We start from the raw sequence: 15,547 nt of genomic DNA, 5'->3' as shown, positions 1-15,547 counted from the left end.
GGAGGTCTGCGTTCGCTATCTGAGCGCTTTTCTAGTTATGTATTCTGATGTAGTTTACTATAACTCAATCATCAGTGTCATACAAAGGAGGTGCTAATACTTTTTATACCTGATATTGTTTATAAACATGCATGGAATACTTGGTGATAGATTGTGATTGGTGTGCTAGGAAGCAATGTGGGTAGTATTTGGTAATAGATTGTGACTGGTGTGCTCGGAAGCAATGTGGGTAGTATTTGGTAATAGATTGTGACTGGTGTGCTCGGAAGCAATGTGGGTAGTATTTGGTAATAGATTGTGACTGGTGTGCTCGGAAGCAATGTGGGTAGTATTTGGTGATGGATTGATTTTTGTGGTTAGAGGCAACGTTAAAATATCATAGAAAATCTTTTGAAAAAAACTCCAATCTTTAAATAAAAACAAACACAGTTAAGGGACTCCCTACAAAATCTTAGTTTCACAATTGGACATCTCTGTTAAGTGTCAAGGTTTCTGAAAGTCCTGCTAAACCAGGCTTGTCAAGAAATTGTAAGACAGCACTAACAAAGACTTGCAAGTTGGAAAGATTTCTCCATGCGCGTGACATTGTTCACACGTGGCCCACTGTCAACGTAATTTTCACTAAGATCACTCTATGTCCCGTATACGGGTAGTCATCAATTATACCACATCTACATGAACTTTTAGCCAACATGTTAGGTATCGTATGGACGTCTGAACGTCGAACAAACAAGCAAGATCTTGTCAGGCTATTTCCTTGGTGTTGGGCTCAGTAAGAATATCCATTTCTTTAATACAAGATCAACTCTTGTGCTATTGCATATCTTTTACCCCTTGCACAGTTTTTGCAACTCCCAGTCACGAAAAGGATAACTTTATTTCAAGTAAAAGCAAAGTGAAAAACAAATCAAGCGGAACAAATCACCACTATTTTATATTTTTTCGAACTCTTAATCGCGTTAAACACTGTATCTGGAATAAAAAGCACTATTTCTAACAATTTACAGCTGTGAGGTGATCATTTGTAAATTAAAGTACATGGAAATGGGGGGTGGGACAGCCTTTTTGACCAATGTTGTATATACGTTGTAAGTTACAAAACTAATATAAACACGAAAGAGGGATATTACGATAGTTTTTATTCTGCATATTTATGTCTAATAAATTTGAATTAATGGTAGAAACAAAATTTTGGTAGATGGAGGATGATTTTGCTGGACTATAGTATAATACTAGTACAGTATATGCCACAGTTCTGCATAGTAAAGTCAGAGGCTGGTCGATCTTTGCAAAGTTTCTGCTGGTTTGATTCAGCTAAGGTTGATCTCTGATTAAGCTTTGTGTAAAACGCGTGGGAGCTATGACTCCTTCCAATGAATGGATTGAACGACTTTACAATAGTTATTTAACATCAAACTTTTCAATACTAAAAATAACGAATGAATTTTGTCCTTAACACTTATATAATTTTCAGTTGTGGACCCGTATTTATATCTGACTTATGGAAGGCTGATAAATTCTCATTGCATTCCAGGGGCGGATCCAGGATTATTTGAAGAGGGGGGGGGGGGACCCCTGACCCCCCCCCCCCCTCTAAATCCGCCACTGCATTCGATACCGCTTAAAATGTGAGTTTATACGTGGTAGTGTTGAAATACAGCAGCCCAAACCGATCGTCTCTGTTTTTTATTAGTTATTATTATTATTATTATTATTATTATTATTATTATTATTATTAATGATACGTAATACAAACAGACTACCCAAATGAAGTTTCGAATGCTTTATTGCTGATAGAAAGTTGCGTGGCACAGAATAAGTTTTTAAAAATAACTATTTTAAATTGCACTAGTCTAAACAGAAGAATGTAGAGTAGAAGCATGGTGTGAGAGCGGTTTTTAAACACAGGTCAGGTGGTCGATGTCGTCATATCCGGCGGTGCACGCGGCAGGGTGTTGGTCACGTAATGAATCAATGACTGGAATTAAAAGGAAACGTTGTATGAGTGATCATGAAAGCAACTTCTTCTTCTCAACCACAAACATTGGCTCTAGTATGGCACTAGCATAGCAAACATTACTTTTGCAGCAAGAAACAATAAGAGAAGGAAAAATTCATTCTTAGAAGCTTAAGAGTACTAATAAATGTATGTCAGAAATGAGATTATACGATTAAAAATAATAATAATAACGATACGTATCGTTCTGGTCTGAACCCTTGTATTAACATGTATGATCTTAAAGCTACCTTATTATCACTTCTTCATATTTTGACTGTTTACCGACTGAATAGAAAAAATATGAAGATATAGAGATTCTATTATACACACTTAAAACAAACCGCGATACATCTGTTACATACTCCAAACTTATCTGAGTATTGTAATTTTACCTGGTGTATCCGTTTCCTCCACTTGGGCCATATCCAGATTCTTTATAGCTGTTGTATCCGGATCCGCGATATCCGTCGCGGGCACCATATCCGTTCCTTTGATAATTATTGTAGGTGCGGGCGCCATATCCGTTCCCATAATTATTATAGCTGCGGGCGCCATATCCGTTCCCATGAGAATTATAGCTGCGGGTGCCATATCCGTCTGGTTGATAATTGTAGCTGCGGGCGTCATATCCGTCTGGTTGATAATTATAGCTGCGGGAGCCATATCCGTCTGGTTGATAATTGTAGCTGCGGGCGCCATATCCATTCCCATATCCACCATCTTGATAGCTATTGTTTATTATTCAAGAGAAAAAATGTTTAATTTTTATTGAGGGCATAATGAGAAACTGAACAAGATTATTTATAGGAGAAGGAGACCCCCATTTTCCAATTATTCCAGTTGGTATTGATTTTGCTTTTAGACTTATTGTAAAAACCAGAGCTTATTGTTCTTAAAGAATGAACCACCACTGTCGCACAGGTTTTGTGCTCAGTTCTGTTACTCAAATTAAGCGTCAACAAAAACTAGCTTACATTACATGTTAGCATGTAGGTTTCTGAAGAAATCAGCAGACTAGAGCAGAAAAAGGACTACATGTTACTATCTGGCATACTGTATAAATGTGAAGTCAAAAGCTTATCGTTAATCTGTTGATTAAATAATCCGTTGTGCTAAATCATAGCGAAATATTTCTCCGCGCCACGGCTGCACATGTACAAGGGCAAGTCACCATTTTACGGCACACATTACGTCATTTTAAAAGCTGCATGCATAGGTATATTGAAAGAAAAAAGATTACCGATTCGATTTTCCTCACACTTGATTTTCAAGGGCCTATTGCAATATACATGTACATGTACAAGACCTTTAACCACTTTACTCTCTCTTCTTTCTCTCTCTCGATCCCCATCTCTCTCTCTCTCTCACTCTCTCTGCCCCAACCCACATCTCTCTCTCTCTCTCTCACTCTCTCTGCCCCAACCCACATCTCTCTCTCTCTCTCTCTCTCTGCCCCAACCCACATCTCTCTCTCTCTCTCTCTCTCTCTCTCTCTCTCTCTCTCTCTCTGCCCCAACCCACATCTCTCTCTCTCTCTCTCTCTGCCCCAACCCACATCTCTCTCTCTCTCTCTCTCTCTCTCTCTCTCTCTCTCTCTCTCTCTCTGCCCCAACCCACATCTCTCTCTCTCTCTCTCTCTCTCTCTGCCCCAACCCACATCTCTCTCTCTCTCTCTCTCTCTCTCTCTCTCTCTGCCCCAACCCACATCTCTCTCTCTCTCTCTCTCTCTCTCTCTGCCCCAACCCACATATCTCTCTCTCTCTCTCTCTCTCTCTGCCCCAACCCACATCTCTCTCTCTCTCTCTCTCTCTCTCTCTCTGCCCCAACCCACATCTCTCTCTCTCTCTCTCTGCCCCAACCCACATCTCTCTCTCTCTCTCTCTCTCTCTCTCTCTGCCCCAACCCACATCTCTCTCTCACTTTATTTCTCTTTCTCTCCACATCTCACCTGGCAGCCACAAGAGTAACAAGTAGAATCAGCTTCATCATCTTGGCGGGAAAGTAGTTGTCGTCTGTGTACTGACGGAACGAAGTGACTCGAATCTTGACTGGAAACAAAGTCGATCCAAACTAGATGGAGACCGGTGTTTTATACAGTTCTGAGACACAAAAGGAATACGTAATGATAGTATATATATCCCCTTGAGATATCTGTTTTGAATATCGGGTTCATTAATTTGAAACGTGACGCATTATGAATGCATTATTATTTTCGTAGTTCAATATGACAATTATTATTCAAATAAGAAAATATTCGTAAAATAGAAAAAATGTCCTTTACCGCATGCTTCATAATATACACTGCGATACAATGCGTTTCTCTGTATTAACATAGATCAACATCATTGCATTCTCCCCCATTCCTTAGGTACCTCAATTAGTGGCGTATCTACGGTAAACAAGGTCCTTAGCTACAAAAAATACTGTTTAGGACGAGGGAGCATTAGGCCTTAAATTGTCATTAAACCCACCCAGTGGCACTAACTCCCTACTGGAACGTTCTTTCCAAGAAAGGCCATTTTGAACACCGTCCGTATAATGGATAATAAATAAATTTCTCAGGTGGGGACCCTGCGGAGGCGCTAAGAGCGCGTGCCATAAATTAGATAGGTGTGTGACATATCAGTCTATTATAATTTGTAATTGCTGCTAAGTTTTGGGTCGTCTTTTCACCCGTCAATACAAAAAGTTACCAGTTATGAATTACACATTAGTATCTCACCCCAAAGGAACATCATCGCACTTACATTGCCAATCTGTGAACCACAATAAAATATCTAATGAAGTCATTAACCAATAGACACTGAAAGCTGGTTGTGTCCCGACTTTATTTATTTGTTAGTAAGTGGCCATCTCAGAAGACCACGTACTTTCTAAATTCAACGTTCTACCTATTACAGAATTTTAGAAAAAAAAAAAGGAACGCAAGCATCAGTCTAAACACTAAAATAATGGCTGTCACCTGGATCTGGCGAGTGAGCCAGAAAACATATTATACTGGTAGAACTACAAAGGCTATCGCTATATATCTGGTTATATTTCAGAATAGAATATTTTATCGCAGTAAAAATTCATTCGCTTTTGTTTTCTCTAAAAACCAAGCGCGTCTGTACATTTTTGAATTCCAAAGGTCTCTGGTCTCTGGTTAATACAAGAAGAGAGAATATATATTTATGGTACAATTTAAAGATGTGATTATTTTTATCAAAGTCTTGAAGTTGTTGAGCATTAATATTACATGAAGACAGAAAACGCGAGTTCTGTAGATTTCGAATATAAGAAAAACAGAAATTGGTGGTAAATAAGTGTTTAAATTATAACGGTTTGTTTACACAAGTTTCGTTAAAAAAATGGCCGCCATCTTGAACAAGCTTATAGTGTTTCCCTTCGCAATGCACTCAAACACATTTGTTTAATGTACATGTATTTCTAAGGCAACAGTTATATTGTGCTCTTCGTTGCTACGTGAGGACCTATCAAATAACAAGAAAATTAACTTTAAAGTGCACTCGGTAGATTCGGGAGAAATTGAAACTGAGAAAAAATACAAAATGCTATCACTTTTTTATCTTCAGGTTTTGTGCAAAAAGTGGATGGAGCAGAAAGTCTTTGCCTATACAGAGAAGTTGAGCGGAAATTTTCATCTCGGTTTGTTGCCACTGATTACAGTTTTATTTGCACAGGGTAGAAAGCACCACACAATCTGACTCGCCCGTATAATTCCAACGCATGATATTTTGAAAATTTGTCTAATAATTAGAAGAAGAATACATTCCACGAACACTGAATTATATTGTTAGATTTAAAAAATCGAAAAAGAAAAAAATACGTTATTATTCAGCTCTGCGCCTTTGTGATATAATGTTGGCAAAATAACCCTGACTATTCAACTTTAGGGCATGTACAACTATAACAACATGTACGACAGTATTTTACGAGCATCAGATACGATAGTAATTGCCTTAAGTAGGTCGTAAAGATTTTTATTGCAATAAGCACACGAGCCAAGGATTGGAAATCGCCGGACCTGACTTAATCCTTTGACTTCATAATGTGCTTGTCTGCTTTAAGGAGAACGTAATCTCTCTCTCTCTCTCTGTCTCTCTCTCTTTTGCACACACACACACACACAAACACACACAAACACACACACACACACGCACACACACACACACACACACACACACTGACAGAATTAATTTTACACATTATGAGAATTTTGTGAATGGATTTTTCACACAAATTAAGATGACAGAGCCTGGAATTTCCGAAATCATCCGATGAACAAGATTATTCATAAAAAACAGCTAATCATCAAAGACAAATAAACGCCTCTTCCCGCAAGGTAAACCCACATTTACGCTAACAAATAAGTACGAACTTGCTGCCCTTTTCATTAATAGATTCAAAACGCCTTTGGTACTTAATAGCTTGGTAAGCCTTCAGTCTATTGGATGTCCTCTGTTGTCTTCAAAGGTGATAAAGTGATATAACCCTCTACGTATTTAATGGCCTTTTGATTCGACAAAATATTGGACACATGCAGTCATTTACTGTAGACATAAGGTAAAACGAGTGCAGGTAACCATTGGCAAAGTGCCCATGGTCAAAATTTTAAAAATAATTAGCTATTATAAAGTTTATGCATATATTTGTTGTGTGAATAAATATTATTTGGTTTGAGGCATCGTTACTTAGTATTTTTAATGAGTTATATGTGTGTGTGGGGGGGGGGGGGGGGGGGGGGTGCCAGATTTACCTTTTGTATGCAGTCTAATGAATCAGAGCAAATGTTTTAGCATATATATTACATAAATGATCTTTTCTATTGAAACGTGTCTTGTGGTGTAAAAATGAGTTATATGTTAAATACTTGTGGTGTGGCACAAATAAATGGAAAAGAAATTGTATTTTTTTAATCCAAGAGAAGAGAGGGAGGGGTGGTGTATTACGGTATTTTCTCACAGAAATCATTACTGATGTCACTCTGCTATACAAAAGTCTCGTAACTAGGACAACTAGTTTCAGCATATTTATTCATTTTATGTAACTTTTCTCCTAGACTGACATTTGTTTGTCTAAATTTTTGTATTGGTGCCCAATATACATTTAAAAGGCTCTGTGAAGAATAATAAAGATGTTGAAACCAAAAAGCTGTTACAGTAACAAAAATATGTACCATTTGTAAAAGCTCGAAATAGCTATTTGAAATGTTTCCAATAACCATAAAATAATCAAGGTATATATTGTCCCAAAATAATGATAAGGTAAAAGTAAAAACTGAATGAAAATAAAGTATACATAGTAACATTTATGGCCAATAATCTGTATGACAAAATTAATTCATCAAAAAAATGTACTTCATGTGATAATATGTGTGATATGGACTTTGTATAGAACGCACTGCAATAGTTACATTATACAAAATATACAAATATGAAAATTATATATATATATATATATATATATATATATATATATATATATATAAGAAACCATAGATAATTAGTCAGATGTGCTGTCCAAAACCTTTTCGATCTCGCTAATACTGTCATCACTTGACGCTGGTTAACATGAGGCATCCAAACAGCCTACTCCACAACACAATTTTCGACTGTATCCCTGCCTCATGGCAAACCCAACATACCAAAGGACTGAAGTGATATGTGCTCAACTTCCAACTGTCCGAGCACCTACTTTACACTGACAGTACCGGCCACTAGTGAATCTAATTTTGCTACGGGAGGTCTGAATCCATAAGCTGTACCGGTGGCTAGATGCGTGCCTTGGCTGTATTTATTTGGCTCTGATTAAATCAGGTGAATCCTTGCATACATTGATTTCAAACTGGCCATCTAGCAGATGCTCATCAGTAAAGTGCTTTATCTGGTAAATGTCTGGCAATTAATTATAGGCTGGTGGTCTCATGTTTGGACTATTTACCAAGTCAATAGGTTTTCACTGATCACTTGACAACAGAAGCCATTCATAGCATTTTTGGCAAAAAAAACTACAGTGCTATTACAAAGAGTGCTGGCGTGGAAGGCTAAGTCATAAGTCACATAGCTAGGGTGTGTGTGATGAAGCCTTTCATTTGACTTTTTATGCAATATAAATGCAAAAGGGGGTATTTACAAAACAACTTTTGTTGTACAAAATGTAGTTTCATACCGATTAGGAGTGGGGTGGGTCAAGCCCACTCTATGTGTAGAAGGTCTCTATAGAATCCCGCACGAAAACGCAGTAGATACTCCTGCGCAGTAGACTACTTCAATCATACTGCAAACATGCCTCAAATCTGCTTCGATTTGGCCGGGAGCTAAATAGCATATTTGAAACATGCTTCCATCATGCTGCTAATCTACTGCATCAATGCTCCTCTCTGTACAAACCTATGTTCTTTTTGGAGTAGAATTGCAGTAGGCTATATTGCATTTCTACTTAAATATGCTCCACACCACTACTTAGTTAATGCTTCTTTGCTACTTCGATACTACATGTACTGCATTTTCGTGCGGGATGGGTTTCTTTATAAAGTAGGGGCCATCACAATGCTCGTCTGCTGTTATCATAATTAATATAACTTTAAATATCTGAAGAATATTTTAAATTTTATCTTAATTAATCCTAAGCAATAAGAACAGTATTGAAATATACTAACTGTATTTAAACTCGTTTGTCAAGATGGCGGCACAACGTGAGTAACCTGCTCGTAGCTCCTCGCTAATGTCAGTTTTGTGTCTGTCTGTGTAGACTTTGATCAAAATGCCAGGTGACAGGAAAAAATCAACTCAATCAACAATCGACCAATACAAGAATCAGAAAAAAGAGTCTGCTGAAAAGCCATCAAAAAAGGAAAAACGGAGTCACTCCGACGTGGCAGAAGAGAGCATGGAGGGGGCGGACCTTGACTCTCAACTAGCCAGCATCCACCGTGACCTGGCCGGCATAAAAGAGGTATTGAGTTCTTTAGTCACTAAGGATGAAATAAGTGACATCGTAGCAACAATAACCGATCAAATGCTAGAAAAACAATATGAACTCATACAAAGTGAGATGAAAATAAGAATTGCCGAGGTCACGGGTAAAATGCAAGACAAAATTGACTCACTATTGCTAGAAAATGAAAACCTTAAAGAGAAACTGAATGAGAAAGAAAAGAAACTAAAAGATCTGGAGGAAAGGGTCGTTCAAAATCATGCTAGATCAACTGAAGCAATCAAACAAAGTAACTACAACGAGCAATACTCGAGAAAATTAAATGTAAGAGTCCTAAACTTCCCCCCTCGCAACAAAGAAAATTTAAGAAGTGACTTCCCTGAATTTCTCAAGAAAGAAATCAACATTGAACTGGCCCCCCATGATATAACTGCAATTCATAGAATCCCAGGCAGAGAGGGACAACATCAGCCAGTCATTGTAAAATTGAGAAATAATGACATAAAAAGATCAATTATGACCAAGAAAAAGGAAATAAAATCAAGTGTGAGGCTCTACGATGATATTACCCATAGAAACCTGGCCCTTATGTCCAAAATAAGGCAGACTGGATTAGTGGACTATGTCTGGTTCTACAATGGAGGAGTTTATGCCCAAAAGTCCACTGGGAAAAGAATTAAATTTGACCTTTTTGACAATATAGACGAAAAAATAAAGAAGTATCGTGGCTCATAATCCACCTACATGTACAATGTAAACAGTAGACTGAATACAGTGTACTTATGAACTGTGGTAAACGAAATAACTGTAACTTATTGCTTCTTCTACCTGAACAAAACACTGTGTTTAATTTACCAATAATGTAATATAGAAGCCATATGTATATTTATTGTACGTAATATTTTTCAGATTACTTTCTCCTTGATGACTATTATTTGGTTGACTGACACAGCTTGAGCTGCAAGACCTGAGTAGACATCACTCCGTTTGTACTGTATCTATTATGTTCCCTGTGCAAGGGTATAGAAATTATTCATTCATGCGTGTGTGTGTGATTGTGTATGCTTGCGTAAAATTATGGTTGGTAGCACATTACTATGATATGCTCACTGTTAGCTTCCTATCTTTGTTCTATTGTGAAGAAAGGAACACTCTTACATGTACAGGGGCGGATTCAGAGTTATTTCCTGACAGTCTTCCAAATTATCTTTGTTGATCCGTTCTTCATTTTTGACCGTCTTCCGACAGAAAAAATTAGATACCCGCCAATGTAAACTTGAAAATCTGACCGTCTTCTGGAAGACCCAGAAGACGCCCTAAATCCGCCCCTGATGTATATCACGGCATGTTAGATTTAGGAATGTCAAACTAGAATACTCCTCTCAGTCATACTATCATTGCTGTACTCGAGCATATTCTCTTTCAATAACATAAAAAATGTACCTAATCATCGTATGCCCGTGAATAGCAGTGTATTATGTTTACTAACAGGTTTTTTTTTTACCACTTAGCATGAATTCAATTAAGATCGCTTCTATTAACTGTCAAGGCCTGAGAGACTCTACAAAGAGAAGAGATATTTTTCACTTCTACAGATCAAAGAAATATCATATAGTATGTTTGCAGGATACCCATTTTGACAGTCATGAAGAAAAAAGGATCTTATCAGAATGGGGTTACAAAGCATATTTTAATTTCTTTTCTACTAACTCTCAGGGTGTTGCAATTTTAATAAATAATAATTTTGAATTCGAGTACCTTAAGGAATTTAAAACAAACGACGGCAATCTTTTAGCTCTTGATGTAAATATAGAAAAAAATAGATTCACATTAATCAACATTTATGGCCCGAACAGGGATACTCCAGATTTTTATGAACAGGTACGAGATATAATAATAGACTTTAATAATGAAAATTTCTTGATCTGCGGTGACTTTAATCTTACTTTAAACCCTGATATAGACACAGAAAATTATGCAAATGTGAATAACCCTAGAGCTAGGCAAAAATTACTTGAAGTTATGAATGACCTAAATATAATTGACTATTTCAGACTTCTCTACCCTGACGAGAGGAGATTCACATGGAGAAGAAGGAATCCCAGAAGGCAGGCTAGACTAGATTTCTTTTTAATTGCGGATAACCTTCAAAATTCAGTTTCTAATATTTCTATTAAGGCATCATACCGATCTGATCATTCACCCGTAATTTTAGAATTAAAGCTAAATAAATTTATTAAGGGCAAAGGCACTTGGGTATTTAACAGTTCCCTCTTAAAAGATGAGGAATATGTGAGTAAAGTGAAGGACATAATTAAGAGAACAAAAGTTCAATATGCAGTTCCGGTGTACGCCGAAGAAAATATTACAGAAATTCCAAACGAACAAATATCTTTCACTATTGATGACTCCTTATTTTTAGAAATGCTTTTAATGGAAATTAGAGGAATGACAATTTCCCATTCCTCTGTTAAGAAAAAACAAAGGGACAGGCAAGAATTAGAACTAGAAAGAGAAATTTATGTAATGGAAATGAACCACCCAAATGAAAATTATTTGGACGAACTTGAGGCTAAGAGGGAGGCGTTGAAAAATATCAGACAAGAAAAACTAAAAGGAGTCCTCGTCCGAGCAAAATGCAGATGGATTGAGGAAGGAGAGAAGCCTACGAAATATTTTTGTTCACTTGAATCCAGAAATTATGTCAATAAAACTATTCAGAATTTAGAACTACCAGACGGAACAACAATATTTGATCAAAAACTTATACTAAATGAAGCAAAGTTATTTTATGAACGCCTTTACTCGTCAAAAACTAATCAATTAGAAGAGGTAGACCTAGAATTATTTTTTGCAAATTTAGATGTCCCCAAATTAAGCGAGCCTGATAAGGAATATTTACAAACCGAAATTACCTCAAAGGAACTTTTGAGGGTGCTGAAAAAAATGAAAAATAACAAATCGCCTGGATCTGATGGCTTTACTGCAGAGTTTTATAATTTTTTTTGGAATGATTTACATAGTTTTATAATTAGAGCAGTTAATGAAATTTTCATCAATGAGAAAATGATGGCGAGTCAAAATCTTGGGATTATAACCTGTATTCCAAAAGCCGATAAAATCAGAAAATTTATAAAAAATTGGAGGCCTATAACCCTTTTAAATGTTATTTACAAGATGATCTCGGGCTGCATAGCGGAAAGAATGAAACTCTATCTTGATAAAATTATTTCTAATTCTCAGTCCGGGTTTATTGCCGGAAGATATATTGGGGAAAATACAAGATTAATTTATGATCTAATGCATATCGCAGAAAAGAAAAATATTCCTGCTTTACTCATTCTTATCGATTTTGAAAAGGCCTTTGATTCTGTAGATTGGGGCTTTATTGATAAAGTTTTAGACTTTTTTAATTTTGGGGAAACTATAAAAAGGTGGTTTTATATCCTTAATTACGATAGCAAGGCCTCTGTTACACAAAACGGCCACTTGTCGGAGCCTTTCAAAATTTCGAGGGGCTGTCGTCAAGGGGACCCCTTGTCTCCCTATATCTTTCTGCTTTGTGCTGAGATTCTCGCAATCATGATAAAGAATAATAAAGATATTTGCGGAATAAAACTTGGTGACACCGAATTTAAAATAATCCAGTATGCTGATGACACCACCCTTATATTAGATGGTAATAGGTCTTCTTTCTTAGAATCTTTCCGTACATTAGACTATTTCTCAAAAATTTCAGGTCTCCATATCAACAATAGCAAGACTAAACCAGTGTGGATTGGCTCAAGAAAATATAGTCGGGAAGTTTTTCACCACGTTAGATGGAAACTTGATTGGGGTTCGACTCAATTTAATCTCTTAGGTATAGAATTCTCGGTAAATTTAAACGATATGGTCACTTTAAACTTTGATAAACAAATCCCGAAGATAGAGGGTATGATTCGGCATTGGAATAGAAGAATACTTACCCCTATTGGTAGAATTAATATCTTAAAAACCCTTATCATCCCAATGCTGAACCATCTTTTCATTTCTCTGCCAAATCCAGATCCAGTATTCATAAAAAAACTAAGTTCCATTTTTTTCCAATTCATTTGGGGTAGCAAAATTGATAAGGTAAAGAGAGGTCAGATAGTAAAGGATTATGAATATGGTGGTCTAAAAATGACAGACTTAAGTAAATTCATAACGGCATTAAAATGTACATGGATAAGAAGACTATACCTTAAAAATAACGTTTATAACACTATTCTCCAGAGCACCTTTGATTTACAATCTATTTGGAATATATTTGACTATGGAAATGATTATTTAGATATACTCTTACGCAATTGCAATAACAGGTTTTGGAAAGATGTCATTATCTCCTGGAAAGATTTAACATACGGTATAGAAGATATGAATAGCAATATTGCTCTTGAACCTCTGTGGTATAATAGAAAAGTAAAATTGGGTGGGGTATCAATATTGGACAAAGAATGGTACAATAAGGGTACAAGAATAATTGGCGATCTTTTCAACGAAGGAAAATTTTTAACCAAAGCTGAACTGGAAAGGAAATTTGGATTTCAAAGAGTATGTGATCTAAAATATTTTGGAATACGTAACAGTTTAAAATGTAGGCTAAAAGAAAAGAACAATGAAGAAATTTTTGAAGATATTTTATTTCCTTATGTTCCTCAGCCGGTTCAGCTACTTATAAAGAGTCGAAATGGGTGTAAAGATTTCTATCAGGTTCTCATGAGTGAAGCTCCTGAAAACTTGGTACACGAAAGGAAATGGAACCTAGATCTAAATATAAATATCACTTGGAAGTATGTTTACGAGAATTGTTTCTATGTTACACGAGAAACAAAACTTCAATGGTTCCAATACAGAATAATTTTTAGAATCTTACTAGTTAGGTCATACCTGAAAAGAATCGGTATTGAGGTGTCAGAGAAATGCTTTATCTGTGGAGCGGAGAGGGAAGATTTGCGACATGTATTTTTAAATTGCTATCGAATAAGAAACATTTGGACTGAAATGGAACGCTTGATTGCTAACAAAACTGATGAAAGAATTACACTCTATGATGAAAATATACTTTTTGGAGTATCCAAAACAAATTTCAAGCCTCTAAATTACATTATTCTTGTCTCCAAATTTTATATATATACTTGTTTTAAAAGAAAAATGCAGCCGACCTTCCCTTCCCTTCTCTTATATATCAAAACAAAATTCGAATTAGAAAAATATGTTTCTCAAAAAAATCTTCAATTAGGCCATTTTCTTACAGAGTGGAGAACCTGGGATTCTATTTTTGACTAGTTTCTCCACTTATAAATTTACTTTACTTTTTCGCTAATTTCTTATGTGAAATGTAAAATGTTGGTATCTTGTTATGTGCAGCATCACTTGTAATATACTGTTTCGTACGTAGTCCGGCTATCTACATGTTTACTTAATGTATAATGAATGTCTTGTGTGTGTTATTGTGTGTGTGTGTGTGTTAGTGTGTGTGTCTACAGATGTATTTTTGTTTGTCTTTTTGTGAATAAAAAAAAAAAAAAAAAAAAACTGTATTTAAACTCCATAGCTCATCCATAGTTTCCCTTGACCGACTGCTAGCATATGGACTGAAAATGTCCCTGTTTAGTTCGAGTAGATATCAAGCCCACCCCTCAGACAAGCTGATTTTCACATTTATCTCACCTTATATTCATGCCTTTTCAACCATGAATAATTAGCTTGTCTTAGGAAGGGGCTCATGAATATATCTTTCAACCTCAAGTCACTGTGAGATTCTTCTTTCAATCAACAGTGCATGTAAGAATAAAGCAATCAAAATATTGATCACAAGCATTGTTGCCTTTCTTTTTTAAACTGGCACCTTCTGTACCCAATTACAAAATTTCACAGTTGCCACCTTACTGCAACTTTAGAAATGTAGCAATGTATTTCAGAAGTACGCTAAAACACACATTTTCATGAGTATTTGACAAGGTCATTTTGACATTAATTTTTGACATTTCAAAATTACATAAAAAAGATAGAGTGGATCATAAAAGTGTAAGACCTTAATTTTAATTTGGTATATTTTTTCTTTCATTCACATTTTATTTTGCACTTAGTGAGATCCCCCGCAGAGATGGGGTAATCTACGTATACTAATGGTGGCTATGGGTATTGGGTCTTATCACACAGGGGAATTACCACACACCCATAATTCACTGCTGTATTGTTTTCATCAACTGGTCACTGTAACACTGTAGCAGCGAGGATCATCACAACGTGACGGATGGCTGAGCTCATTGGGTGGAGTGTGCGCCGGTGTGGCAGGAACGACAGTTCGATAGCTACACATGTAACAACTGGAAAGTAGTTAATAAATCATAAGAAAGCCTATAACCGAGTCGTATTTGCTACCTCGCGTAACATAAAGAAGACAAGCCAATAACGTCGTCACACTGGGTAGGTAATCCGTTCCTCATTACAGCTGACATTCACCCCTAAAACTTACCATGTTACATCCGACTAACCCTAACTCCTGTTCATCAAGTGCAATCTCGTTGTTCCATTCCTGCGACTTCCCTTCCTGTCGCATCGTCTTTTGTAGACAGAGGAACG

At 36.4% G+C, this 15,547-nt stretch overlaps 1 protein-coding gene across 2 annotated transcripts; it reads right to left on the bottom strand.

Moving 5' to 3' along the window:
* Nucleotides 1-1,768: 1,768 nt before the first annotated feature.
* On the bottom strand, nt 1,769-15,535 carry LOC106175860 (uncharacterized). 2 transcript variants are annotated; one of them, XM_087013791.1, is made up of 4 exons: nt 15,441-15,535; nt 3,948-4,098; nt 2,392-2,727; nt 1,769-1,978 (listed from the first exon to the last, which is right to left on the bottom strand). In XM_087013791.1, the coding sequence occupies exons 2-4, from the start codon at nt 3,986-3,988 to the stop codon at nt 1,972-1,974; spliced, it is 384 nt and encodes a 127-aa protein (XP_086869917.1). In that variant the 5' UTR covers nt 3,989-4,098; nt 15,441-15,535; the 3' UTR covers nt 1,769-1,971. The 2 variants fall into 2 exon arrangements, with proteins under 2 accessions (XP_086869917.1, XP_086869918.1); XM_087013792.1 differs by lacking the exon at nt 15,441-15,535 and adding an exon at nt 8,661-8,926.
* Nucleotides 15,536-15,547: the final 12 nt, after the last annotated feature.

The sequence above is a fragment of the Lingula anatina genome, chromosome 5 (genome assembly GCF_051362555.1).
Source record: "Lingula anatina isolate TDL-2025a chromosome 5, LinAna3.0, whole genome shotgun sequence".
NCBI classification, from domain to species: Eukaryota; Metazoa; Brachiopoda; class Lingulata; order Lingulida; family Lingulidae; genus Lingula; species Lingula anatina.
The sequence above is the reverse complement of the archived record's forward strand: the minus strand, read 5'-3'. Positions and strand labels throughout refer to the sequence as shown.